Genomic DNA, 12,789 nt, shown 5'->3' on the forward strand with positions numbered 1-12,789 from the left:
GTAATGGAGATTACATTAGCACTGCTTGCCCACGTTATGCATGGCACAAATGTACCCATGTCCCACACAGGATACAATCGACGAACGCTCAAATCACGCAGGCGAGCAGTAGTTAGACTTCGCCGAAAGCATGAATTCCCCACCACAAGAGTATTATTGCAGCGTAAATCTCTGCATTACCTATTTCTAGCAGGTGCTGTATGCAAAGTCGAGACGAGCCCAATGTCCCCGTCAAGCACTGAGATCTGTGAAGAAGGGAGTATCAAAGCTATACAATACTGCCCCGGACACCGGAACCTTCTATTACCAGGTCTGTTTCATGAGTCTTTCTCAGGGTGAAATGGATTGTGCACAAACGGAAAATGCAACCTACGGGCAGCCTGGTGGGCTCCTTCGTAGTAAGGGCCACTGTACATCCCTCCAGTGTAATTACATCCTACGACTCAACTGGAAAATTGTAGTAAGCGAGTTTCTGGCCCTTTCCATACCAAGAAGAAGTCAGCCAGGTCGATATATATTTCCCCCAGGAAAGGGGCTGCTGCTGCTGAAGAAGAGTAGGGGGAGGGTTATGCATGTGCTTCGTTGTTGTTGTTTGATCCATATAAAAACATTGTTAGCACGGCTATTCATTTTGGGCTTTGCATTAGGTGCATTAGAAGTACAGCGAAACACCTCTCTGCGAAGCGAGAGAAACTGCGAGAGACCCGACCTACGGAGAGCGGGTAGGCGGGCGGTGCTTTATATGCTCAAAGGTGTCTCCCCAATAAACAGATTTGAATGAAGCAGCAAATCCAGAGGCACAACCGGTTACGTGTTGTATACTCGCATTTTGTTATTTTTTCTTTCGTTATCGTTCCTGTGTGCCCACGTACCCCACTGTTCTCGTCCTTGCGTGTCGCGCATGTATTTGGTGGGACTTTTCTGCGTTTTTTCTTCTTTATGTCTACCTTCCCACAGCTATGGCACCCCTAGAAGGCTCTTCCGCCTGCTTCATATCTCTATGCAGCCCATGACTCCCTGGGCAGTATTGGCTAGCCGTTCTCGTTCGGCTGGGGCTGAACTTTGCTCTTATTAGATTCCACAGTGGAACCCCACCCCGTCATCCGACTGTGCGCAAGCGCCCTCCATATAGGTCCTGCTTCTAGGGGATCCCTGCAGATTAGTTGCACACTTTCAGAGGGGGGCCCCTGTGGCCCCTCTCGGCCAGTCTCGGCCCCTGCGTGTGGAGGGGCCTTCTTCATGGTGCGTTAGGTCGGGGGCGTGTGCTTGCGTTTCCTTGCAATGGCGATGTCGGATCTGGAGGAAGGAGGCGACATCTACACTGTGGAGAAGCTGGTGGCTTTTAGATACAATGGCCAAACACCCGAATGGCGCGTGCGTTGGCAGGGCTACGGCCCCAAAGATGATACGTGGGAGACCAAGAAGAACCTTCTTATGGACAGTTCTTTCGCCTTTAAACACCAAATGGAGCAGATGGAGAGAATGTACCTGGCTAGGAGGGCTCAGCAGAGCCGGGAAAGCAAGGCCGGGGGTCCCCAAGGGGCCTTGAGAAAAAGCAAAGGAAACGCTATGGAAAGTATCCCAGCGCAACCAGTGGCAGAGGCCCAAAGTGGATCGGAAAGCAGCAGCAAAAGCAGCACCAGCTCGTCAGAGTTCAGTTGCTCGGAACGAAGCAGCAACAGTGATAGTGGTGGCGACACGAGCAGCAGCAGCGGTGGAGAATATGCTCCTGACTCGGAGTGCCCTCCCCTTAGTCCTTTCTCCGCTTCCCGTCGCCGCATTAAGGGGGTTCCCCGAACAAAGCCTGTGAGGCAACGGCGGCGGCGCTGCATGGACAACTTGTTGCAGGGAGAGCACGCAAGAGGGGCCTCGTCAAGGGCATTCGACCGGGGTCTCCCAGCATCCCCACAGAGCAAATTCGGCTCAGAGGGTGAGGCACAGGCATGGGGTGGCAAAGTGGGGGCCCCCCCGTTGTACCATCCCCGACAGAATCTTCCAGCGGGGCCTTTCCGCGGCGTGCATCTGAAGGGGGCCCGCGGGACCGTCCCTCTCCCAGCACAGAGAGGGGCGGGTATTCAGGGGACGCCGCTAAGGCGTCTTCGACTGGCTGCTGCTGATGGGGGATCCCAGGCTGCTCCCCGTTCTGATGGCTCAGCTGCGCCCTCGAGCTCCTGGAAGTCTTCCCCCGAGATGGAGGCTGCGGGGACGTCTGGGGTACCCGCGGGTTTCACAGTCAATGAACCCAGCGATGATGACCTAAGGCCTCCTTTTCTCTCGGGGGCCCCGCTGCCTAGTGTACGGGGTTTCGATGACCCCACCCAGCATAGAATGCAGCAGTATGCGTGGGGACCCCCAGAAGGGGGCCCTCCTGTTTCTGCTTCTCTCTTTCAATGCCCCCCATCCTACAGCTCACCCCCTAGTGGAGAGCCCACAGGGGAGATCCATGCGTGGTCTGGTACAACTCCCGAAGGCGAGCGCTTTTGGCAGGATGGGGGTTGGGGGCCTCCGGCGGCTGGGGCTGTAGGGGGTCCCTGTGGCAGCCCTACGGATAGTCCTTTTAGGGATGGGCATTCTATAAGGCCTCCTTCTACCTGGGGAACCGACGGAGGCCTATATGGGCCCCTCGTCACTGGTGCAGCTGACGGCTTCCTGGGGCTCTCCGGTACAGAAGAGGGTCCCCTAGCCTCGCACGCCAAGCAAACCATGCCTCTTGTGTGTGCCAACGCTGCATCCTGTTACACCCCGCGAAGGGGGAAACCCACGGGATTGCCAGAAGGAGCACCTGGTGCCCCGTTTGGACTGGTTCACTCAACAGGAAGCACACAGCTCGCCTTAGTGGGGTGTGCACTGCCTGGGGGCCCGGCAGGGACTTCAGAGGCTCCCCCGGGGCAGCAGGATCTCGGGTGGGAAGGCCCACGGGGCCCTGCCAGTGCATCTTTGGATCCTTCGGTGTCTCCAGGACCGTTAGTGCACCAAAAGCAGCAGCAGCAGCAAACACGGCAGCAACAACAGACCCAGCAACAGCAACAGCAGCAGGTGCATGTGGCTGCCTCGTCTTCTGTAAGACCCCTAGGTCTCTCGCGGGGTTTGGCAAACAAGTATCCCTGTGAGACACTATTTCCAGGTCGAGTGCGCATCCTAAAGATTGTGCGGGGAGAAGCAGCGGGAGAGGGGGGGGGCGGTGGAGTGAGGGGGGGCCTCGTTCATTATATGATTGCCGCATCTCCTGGTGGCGCAGCGGACCCCAGCCGCACAGTATGGGGCACATGCTCCATTCCAGAGGCGAGGCGCTTCTGCCCGGGGGCCCTCTGTGACTATCTGCTGAGGAAGGCTCTGTTTAGGAATGGAGACAAGCAAACAGCAAGGGGACCCCCGCCCGTTGCTGCTGCACCTACTGGAAGATGCAGCGCTGTAACTAACACGAACATTCAACCACTGGGCGCGAACCGGAATGATGCGGCGGCGTTACAGGACACATGTAGGGGCCACAGCGGCGGTAGCTCTGCTCACATGCCGCTAGTGAAGATTTGGCCATCTACCTCGAGTCCGAATGGATACGGTGCCAGCGGCAGTTTCTAATACTGCGGTTGGCACTCACTGACTGGGGGCATGGCAGGCTAAATCCTGCTACAAAGGGCGCATATATAGCTGCGTGTCAAGGCGCTTTGGAGCTGGAGGTGTATCTTCAACAAACGCCATTCGGGGGCTGCGGGGGGGTGTCAGTGGCAGAGGGCTTTTGCCTGACTCGCCAGGTGGAAGGTACTTGGGGATCTCTCTTTTTCATGTGCTTTAGGGGCGTTCAAAAACAGGGCGGCCGAACAGAGCCATTGCGTTTCAGCCCACTGGCGGAGCCGTGTCCCAACAGACGTGCTGCCTTATTTGCGTCTAGCCAACTATATGCTGTGTCGATTACGGGCTAAAGCTACGGTGGCCTGAATACTGACAGAAAGAGTCTTAGGAAGAGGCTAGAGGGCCAAAGTTGGGGTAATTGCGCACAACCAGCAATATATGCACACCGAAGCGAAGTGGAAGAGGGTGAGTACTGGGGTAAGAGACAGTCATGTAGGTATAAGTACTGGCGTGTCTGTTGGTAGAAATACACATTAACATGCTACCCACTGCCCCCTATTTGGAGCGGCTCCTCTCGCGCTGCCAATAAGAGGCTGGAGAGCGTACTGCCCCCCCTGGCAGCACATTGTTCCTTTTGGGAACAAACGCTTTTTCCACTGACCAGCTAGCTGTATAGCTAGCTGCGTAAAGCAGATGGCTGCAATGACAGCTTGGCAGGAAAAAAAGCGGCTGACCAGGCACGCCGGCAATCTAATAGCCTACCAAAAGGGCGACCAGCCAAAACAAGGGTACAACATCCAAAGAGATAGATGGATGATGGCCGGTGGAATGAGTCTCATTCGTTTAAAGCGCTGCGAGAATCTTACAGTGAGAGTGAAGCCATGGGGTCCAGAGTTACCCACAGACAATGGAACAGGGGACAGCGCGGAGAATACCTAAGCTAGTTGAGGACACCGATTAAGAAAGGCAAGGAGAAACGAAGAGAAGGGAGAGACAAGCTTTTAACAAAATTTCCTCCTAGTCTTACTTGCGTTTGAAAACGAGAACCAACGAAGGCGCTGGCAGACGGAGACGCAGAGAGGCATGCTGAGGGCCAGAATGTGGGAAAAAACGACAAAGGTCAAAGAGTCAGGGCATTGCGTGTAAAATTCGCGTCAGTGGAGGCCCCTCGTTATTTTGATAAAAATGCAGCAGCCAATCCACATTGCATTGTTGCTTTGCTGGAAAAGTTCTGGCTTCAAGAGGAGAAGCGCCCTACGGCGCAGTTTCCTCGGATGTATGTGCACCTGAAGTCACTGCCCCATTGCTGCTTTGTGAGCCTGTCAATAAGTGTTGACGGCATTTCAAGCGCTCCTCCTGTTTCCATGCTTTGCCATTGTCTACCTTCTTTGCTCACTTCCACCACAACCTCCCCGACAAAAATTCATTAGGAAGGACGCAAAGAGGCAGACGAGAGTAGGAAGCTGTGCTGCAGTACGGCAAGAAAAAGAGTGAGGTGGAGCGGGTCGCGTGAGGGCGGGCCGAAATGTTAAGAAGCTGTAGAAAGAGAGCTGCTGGCTAAAGGACAATTTTAGTCCTCGTACTTCTCCACGCAGGTAGCCCTTTCGAGATCTACCCACACAGAACAAAAGCAAAGGCCCCACCATTGCTGCATTCATCTTCCGCAAGCAATACGTGGATAAAGCAACAAAGTAAGTACAGAAAGCAATAGCAGCAGCACCAACATCAGCAAGAAGAAGAGGAGTGCCAGCAGCAAGAACACAAGCATCGTTAGGAGCTGAAGGGGCAGATATCAGCATGTGCGTCATGTGTGTGGGACATGTTGTAACCGTGGCTGGGCACTGAAAACGCGTAGATTGCAGCTTACCTCTCAAGGGCACTTGTTGCATCCAGAAAAAAATTCTCTCTGCGCCTCCCCCAAAAAAAGGTCCCGAAAGACCGTTATGCCAACAGTGGTCCCCGGCAGTGTTGCTGCGGAGGGTGGGGCAGCCAGACGGACTATGCAAGAGACAGATGGACGGAGAGCCTAGCACTGAGCCCAATCCTACGCCGCCGGCCGATGTCACAAGCACTGGACGCGCCAGAGGATGTACAGACATCCCAGAGAAAGGTTCCCCAGAATCATGAGCAGCTGTACAGTGGCACATGCATGGTGAATGCTGGCAATGCCCGTGATGCTGATGTGGGTGGACAGTAAGTATTCCATTGTCGTAATGAAGGGGCCGTGAAGATAAGGGGATGAGGGTCTGTGGCCCCTGGATGGCCTTTCCAGGCTCCACTGAGCACTGCGCAAAGCAGTGTGCAGGTTTATACGAATCCCCGGGGTTGTGAGGCGGCTTAGGAAGAAGAGGGACTCCCAAGGGAGGCCCATAGCGTGAAGTAGCGCAGGGGAACGGCTGGTGCACGGGTGGGCCCAAGGGCCATGAAGGGTAATCTGTAGGGCCAATGTCGTCTACAGATTGGGCTGGAGAGTTTTGTAGGCACCATACCGGCGTCAAAGACCCAGGCGTACCGAAGCAGGTGTCCCCCGACAACTTCTGTGGACCCCTGCTCCTGCTTAGTGGGGGACCACAGGGAACGCCAAAACAAGACCTTGAAGATGAAGCCTCCAACATCTGAAGGGAGAGATGAATGTCCCGCCATATATGTGCACTGGCATGCTGTAGCACTTGCTGCTGTGAAGACAGTTCTGACTGCTGAAAGGATGTGCTCCCTTGTTCCTGGTCCTGCTGAATACTTGCATCTTGCTGATGCTGTTTCTCCTCGTCATGTTGCTGCTTAGGGCACTTGCGCAATCCTCCTGTCTTCTTTCGGTGATGACTTGCGCTTGTAGCTACCCCGTTTATCATTGCATCTCCTTCCAGCTTTTGATCCTCCAGTAACTGCTGCTGCTGCACAGCACGCTGCTCCGGTGCAGCTTCAGGGCTTTCCTCTTGGCTCGTACTAATGTTGACCTTCTGTCGTAAAACAGTCGCGTGTTTAACTGTGGAACGCTCCCGGGCGCTATCTGGACATGTTTCTCCGGAGTCTCCTGTCTTTTTGCCACGTGAAAGATTCCTAGGTTGATCTGAGATGTATAGGAGCCTCCCCAATTCGGCTTGATTCTCACTATTAGCTGCAACATAAGCAGTCTGCCTCTGCCCCTCTAGCGAGGCCCCGTTCACTGCTCCTTCCTCTTCCTCAGTGCCTGTGGTGGTTTCCTTAGATGCGGTTCCCTGCGACTGGCTTCCCAAGAACAGAGCGATGTTTCTCCTGCCTAGCTGCCTGAACCAGCATATGCAAGAGACAAAAATGAACACACTTAGACCCCCCTTGCCCCGCTTTAGCAAGTACACGTGCCACTTCTCCCGACGAGTGGCTGCTTTTGGCAAGCTAGCTAGGTGATTGTGTCCCATCAGCACCGTATGACTATATGGGGCAAGCTCAGCTGACAGGCAAGCAATAGGTGAATATTGCTGCTATGGGCGGATCTGCTATCGAGCTGAGTAAATAAAAAGCCACTACTAGTCTTGTGACCCTTAAACACTGTTACCCCAGGGGTCAATGTAAAGCTACGTATGTATGTCGGCGCGCAAAAAATTCATGTAAGTTGCTGAGAAATCACTGCCCGCTGTACTTGTGCATACGCAGATACCTAGCTAAAAGCGGATATGTGGAACGAAACGAAAAGGGAAAGTGAAGAAAGCTATGAGAATACAATGCAAGTGAGGGAGAAAACCCCTAGTCATAGGTCTGTCACCTGGCTGATCAAGGTTGTTTGCTGCATAGAATTTACACTATTGAAACACACAACAGGCAGCAGAAGCAAAGGCGAATAGACTACGGACAGATATATCCTTGTGAGTAAACCGCTCTCACGTCTTAGGTCGAAGCTCCTCGACGCCATGTGCGTGGCGGCAGACCTCTCCATATGGACAACTTCCCGCAAGCGACAGCTGACAGAGTTCGGTCTGAGAAAATCATAAAAGTAGAGACATTAGAAGCTGCTGACGGAAACAGCCCAAAGGGTGCTCGTGACCTTGTAACCGAGGTCCCAAGGATAGGCAAGAACCACGAAATACCACCACAAGAATAAATAAAGATAAGACGGACTCGGCACGGCAATCAAGCACAGAATAATGCAACAGAGGAAGACCCAAAAGGCACCATCGCCCGGTAAAAGGGATGCGAGGTTTAATGCCCCACAGTGAAATAGCAGAAAACAGCAGAGGGAAGCGAGACGAGACGGAGAAAAAGGACACAAACCGTAAAGGGAGAGAAAGACACACATAAGGCGGGTGAGGAGAAACACAGATATTGAACAAGAAGCAGCCTGAGAAATATACAGCAAATGACTGACAGACTGACAGGGCAACACAAGTGGAGCAAAACAGCGGAAATGTGGCCACCCTGCCTTATAGTATCCGGTAGTGTGTCTAAGCTCCTGAGCTCCGTGAGCAAAGTTGCACTCCTCGTTGATGCATTCTCCCTGAGATACGAATCGCAAGCATGACCCGCATAAACCCCGATTGACGCGATGGCTGTAATATCAAACGTTCCGGGGCTTCCCCTAGAGTGGACTGTTTAGAGGCCATCCACGCAAGGACCTAAAGGCAGAGCCGCTCGCATAAGGAAAAAGGTTTTGAAAGACGAATAGGCAAAGTGAGTGACTCCGATTATACTTGGTGACTGTGTCTGTTTCCTTCTAATTGTATTGGAAATACAAAAGTGCCTTGTAGTTGTTCTACTGCCATTTTAGTTCATCAAAATACAGCGCGACAACCGACCCGCTTAAAGGCGTCACAGAGTTTCGTCTTGTACAAAGAAAGCCATGGCCTCAGCTGCCCAGGACTATGTGCATAATTACACAGATCACCGTGGCGGCAGCACCCCTCAGCCATCCAAGGGCACATCTTAATCCTGTGCAGTAATCCATTCTAGCATGGAGCGAATAAGTCTGATATTGCCTCATATTTATAACAGGGCGATCTAAACCGTACGTCGGCAGATTCTCCTACAAAGACGAACAGTGGGGCCTTCAGTTTTCCCATCCCAACGAAGGGCGGCCAGGTGGGTGGTAATCCCAGGAATGCCCAAATTGAGCTACAATGCAAGACCGCGAAGAAGCGCAAATCCAACATACACCGAGAATCCTAGTTTATCCTTCAGGGCTTACCTAAAGAATCGATCCCAAGGCAAGCGCACACCACCTTTGCCTACCCCCATGGGCTTTCGCTGTGGCGTAGACTTCGTCTTCTCTTCCGCCTGTGCAAGCCGACGTTGGGAAGACAGCTCCTTTCGGGCATCCTTGAAGGCCCCAGACTCCTTAGGAGGTACATGTGAAGTAGTAAGCTCCATCTCCAGCTGGGGAAAGAGGTGGCCTGGGCTTTTTGGCTAGCTGGCTGGGGGGTAGCCGACTGCTGCTGGGGAAGCGCCCAGTATTCAGGGGTTTAAGTGAAATCCATCAATTATTCGCCTTATAAATAGTAAGTGACGACCTTAGAAGCTATTCGTTTGGGTGAAAGATCAGCAGATGCTCTCTTGTAGTGGCCAATAGCGTTGAGCCGCCAGTGGAGGGGTAGACAGGAAGAAAAGCTGCTACACCCGCAGAGGAATCAATCCCTAAAACGTGAAAAGGAATCGAAAAATGAGTGAAGCCCTAGCAAGGGGGGAAAAGAACTAGCTGAGCTTTCGAGGTCGGGGAGACCAGTAGGAGCGACCACTCACTATTCAAGTTCAACGTGCTTTCGCTTTCTAGACGCATGGATATCTGGATGCTTAGATCAGAACATTTCCTCTTCTTGCCTGATGCGCAATAATGAAGGACTTCTGAACACGAAGCGGGGCAAGGCAACGTCAGGTAGAAGCACTACGAGCAGCGTCCCGCTCCCCCCTCCCCCACGAGACTGTTGCCCAGGCTCACAGGCAAGCACGGGGCGTTACAGTGGAGTTAATCCTCAATAGAAGTGCTGTTTGGCAGATAATGGCAAAGTGCTGCGGTTAAATTGAGCAGAAGCGGGTATTAAGCCCTAGAGACCGAAAGACAGCCGCCCTGCACAAGACTCTAGGTGGACATGCGAAAACAGCCGAGTGGGGTTCTGTCGATTCGGGTGCGCAAGCTGTCTTCCTTTTCGGAGGTTTTTCGTCGTGTAAGCAGTTTTTTTCGATATACGTAACTATAGATATTCAAATCCCTGACGTCTTGTAATTCTTGCCCGAGGAAAGTCATACAACTCCTACTTCGCGTAAGATGTGCCAGTGGCCTCCCCACTGTCCACACAGATGGTACGCGCATGGCCATCCTATTGAGGCTGCGGATCGGAGCATATATCATGTTAGCGGAGGTTCCCCTTTAGTGTACTACAATATCTATTAAGCACAGCGTATCCAGGGCTACGATGCGACGTAAAACCCGCACTAGTCCCTGTCCCGTCCACGCTCACCACGCCATGCTGTGTCTCTTAAGCTTTACCCTTCCCATTCACAGTGACATTTGCTATCCGTCTAGCATAGATAGAGCTGGAAGATCAAAGAAAAAGTAGCCATATCTGCCGCAGGCTGTTGTTGATTCATTCCTAATACAAAAAACTCATCTGCACTGCGGTGCATGCGCCTGCTAGTTCCATGCCACGACCTCGACCTCCCCATGTCTTCGGGAGCTGGGGTACAACATTGCATAAAGCTCTTCTTTCCTTCTAGATGTTGACGCTATGGAATGAACGCAGTACAACGAATACAATCACGACTTCCTTCGGGGCATGAGCTGGAAGACTCAACCTGTATTTTTGCGTTCCGAACACTTAATCAGACAGCAGCTTAACAATAGAGCGAAAATGTAACTGAACAAAATGTGGTTCGATATACTCGGAAAGCTCCAAGCTGTAGTAATAACAACTCCAATAAGGGTGGAACCCGAGGGATGCTTAGCTCTCCACCTCCCCTGATGGCTACGACAAGGCCTTCAAGGCTGCGAACCTTGCTGCATACTCTAAAAAGCTATTCAGTCCCACACTACTAACAAAGGTTTTGCTCGGGTGTCTTACAACACCATGTATGAATGCCTCTATTGTGCTCAAAACTTGGGGCTACCTGCAGCAGGCTGGCACCTTATGGACGGAGGGTAGAGGAACAGTAAAGATTCCTTGAAGAAAGGTAAAACTGACCTAAATCTTGTGTGCATTCGAGCTAAGGGCCTGATTGCAGACCTAGGAGGAGTTTCACTCTTGTGGAAAAAGCCATAACAAGCTCAGGACAGCCAGGCCCAACCACCCCACCTGTAAATTTACTACTGAGCACCAGAAGAGAAGCCTCTCGGGCCACAAGGGGCCTATGTTATGGATCGCCTTCATAAACCCGGGCAAAGAAGCGAATGTTTCTGCTCGATGGAGTGCTGCTCGCAGGGTTTCTCAGACTACCTCATTGAATCGTTGCAGAGGCAGCGCCGTGTAGGCATTTCTGCTATGCAGATCCTTGTGTGAACTTTGCTGTTAAGGGTGTCTTTGTTCCGGGTCCTTTGTAACAATGAACTCCTTTTCCGCTATGCCGCTAGCATGCGAACTGCGGAGAGTCAATTAGTGCTCTGCGACCCCGTTACTGCCCTAAGTCTCGCTGCCACACATCTATCGTCCTGCCTGCCTGCCTCTCTTTCTCATTCGACAGCCGGTATTCCCCTCAGGCAGAAGCCTGTTTAGAAGTCTTCATTTCTCGCTTACCCGCTGCCTACCCAACACAATGGTGCACTAAGGTATAGAGACACAGGCGAGAAAATATATGACCGCACACTAAGACCCAGAGCATGTAGATAAGCACAAGCAATTATATGCAAAATTTCAACTAGATGCATCCTGACCCGAAAACCAGCTTATTGATTATCAAACCTTCAATCCATCTCACACAGGGCTGCTTGCTGCAGCATCAGCAGCAGCAGCCACCGCAACGAGCGAGGCCCTGAACGGCTTTCTCGCTCATCAGCACCTTCGTGGTACAAGACCCTTCCACAATGGGCCGCTGCTCGTTGTATCTACATGGGCCTCTGCTGCTTCGAGAGCCTTGGGAGGCCTAGGCGGGCTTGAAGAAGACGCGGATGTCATGTAGTTTAGTGTTGCTTCCACCAAGTGGCGCCGCTCTCTGAGCAAAGAGACACAGGTTCAGCTAGACGCATATCAGGGAGGAGCAGTGTCGGGCAGCAGACAAGTGTGTGCTGCAGCACAGAGAACAGCGAGCGGGATCGACAGAAAGAGAAACTTAAGGCCAGACTAAGGCAGAGCGACTGGCAAGGAGTGAGACGGAGAAGCACACATATGGATCTGGAGGCTAGCACAAACAGCGACATAGTGACAGCATGGAAATGCATCCATCGGGCGAAGGCTACAGATCGGCACTTTGGGCAGCTCCTTTGCCCTTCCTCTGAAGGTCCTCACAGTGCGCGGAGTTGCTGAGGCGCTGCAGCACAAACTTCTCGATGAAGCGAGGGCTTGCGGTTGAGAGGGGACACCCCTTGTCAGGCCTCCTGGTATCCCCCTCATGGACGTGTGGGGTGTTGACCATCCAAGTCGGAGTGAAAAAGAGGCACCCTGCACCGCCGAAGGGGTTGAAGGCATACCAGGAGAAAGGGATCCACTAACGACGTCGTCCGTGCTGCTGCTGCTGCTACTGCTACTGCTGCTGCTGCTGCTACTGTTGCTGCTGCTGCTGCTGCTGTTGCTGGTGGAGTCCGCTGAAGGAACGGGGGGAGTTGATGGGGGATATACTGGCTGCAGCAAGACGTTTAGGGCGGCCTTGGGGTCGTCTTCATAGGATTCGCCTTCTCCCAAGTCAAAAACCTCGGGTTGCTGCATCTCATTCTCCCTTGCGCTGTTGTTGCCCTTGGGGGAGCTGTTGTTGCTGTGGCTGAAGGTGTGAATGTAACCGGCCGTTCCACAGCGAGCATCAGCCGCGGGAGCAGTCTGGCGCGCACTCTGTCGCAGGGCACCTGCTGCATTTAATTCTCTTTCGATCGGAGCAGCACTCGGTACTGGTGGGAGTGAGGTTACCGTTGGTGCTGCCTCACGGTGAAAGGAAAGGCAATCTGCAATTCTTAGCATCCGGGGGTCTGAGAAATCCTGCGACTCATTGCTGCTGATGCTGAATGCCTCAGGCGCAGTGTGCTGCTGCAACTGCTGTGGCTGCTGCTGTTGCGCCTCTGTTTGTAGACGAAGCTCCGCTGGGCCATTGTGGGTTGCTGCTGGTGGTGTTTCTGCG

The 12,789-nt window shown here is 53.0% G+C and overlaps 2 protein-coding genes across 2 annotated transcripts; one reads left to right on the forward strand and one right to left on the reverse strand.

Moving 5' to 3' along the window:
• The first annotated feature begins 1,281 nt into the window (after positions 1-1,281).
• LOC34621928 (collagen alpha-1(I) chain) lies at positions 1,282-4,094 on the forward strand. Its single transcript, XM_026337097.1, has 3 exons — positions 1,282-3,559; positions 3,672-3,759; positions 3,923-4,094. Exons 1-3 carry the CDS (start codon positions 1,282-1,284, stop codon positions 4,092-4,094), a joined length of 2,538 nt encoding a protein of 845 aa, XP_026192882.1.
• Positions 4,095-5,140: 1,046 nt separating this feature from the next.
• On the reverse strand, positions 5,141-8,826 carry LOC34621929. The gene is made up of 6 exons (XM_026337098.1): positions 8,726-8,826; positions 8,337-8,469; positions 7,964-8,038; positions 7,429-7,520; positions 5,438-6,834; positions 5,141-5,181 (listed from the first exon to the last, which is right to left on the reverse strand). Exons 1-6 carry the CDS (start codon positions 8,773-8,775, stop codon positions 5,141-5,143), a joined length of 1,788 nt encoding a protein of 595 aa, XP_026192883.1. The 5' UTR covers positions 8,776-8,826.
• Positions 8,827-12,789: the final 3,963 nt, after the last annotated feature.

Source organism: Cyclospora cayetanensis, unplaced genomic scaffold, assembly GCF_002999335.1.
Source record: "Cyclospora cayetanensis isolate NF1_C8 unplaced genomic scaffold, CcayRef3 CcayRef3_contig_164, whole genome shotgun sequence".
Lineage (NCBI taxonomy): Eukaryota > Apicomplexa > Conoidasida > Eucoccidiorida > Eimeriidae > Cyclospora > Cyclospora cayetanensis.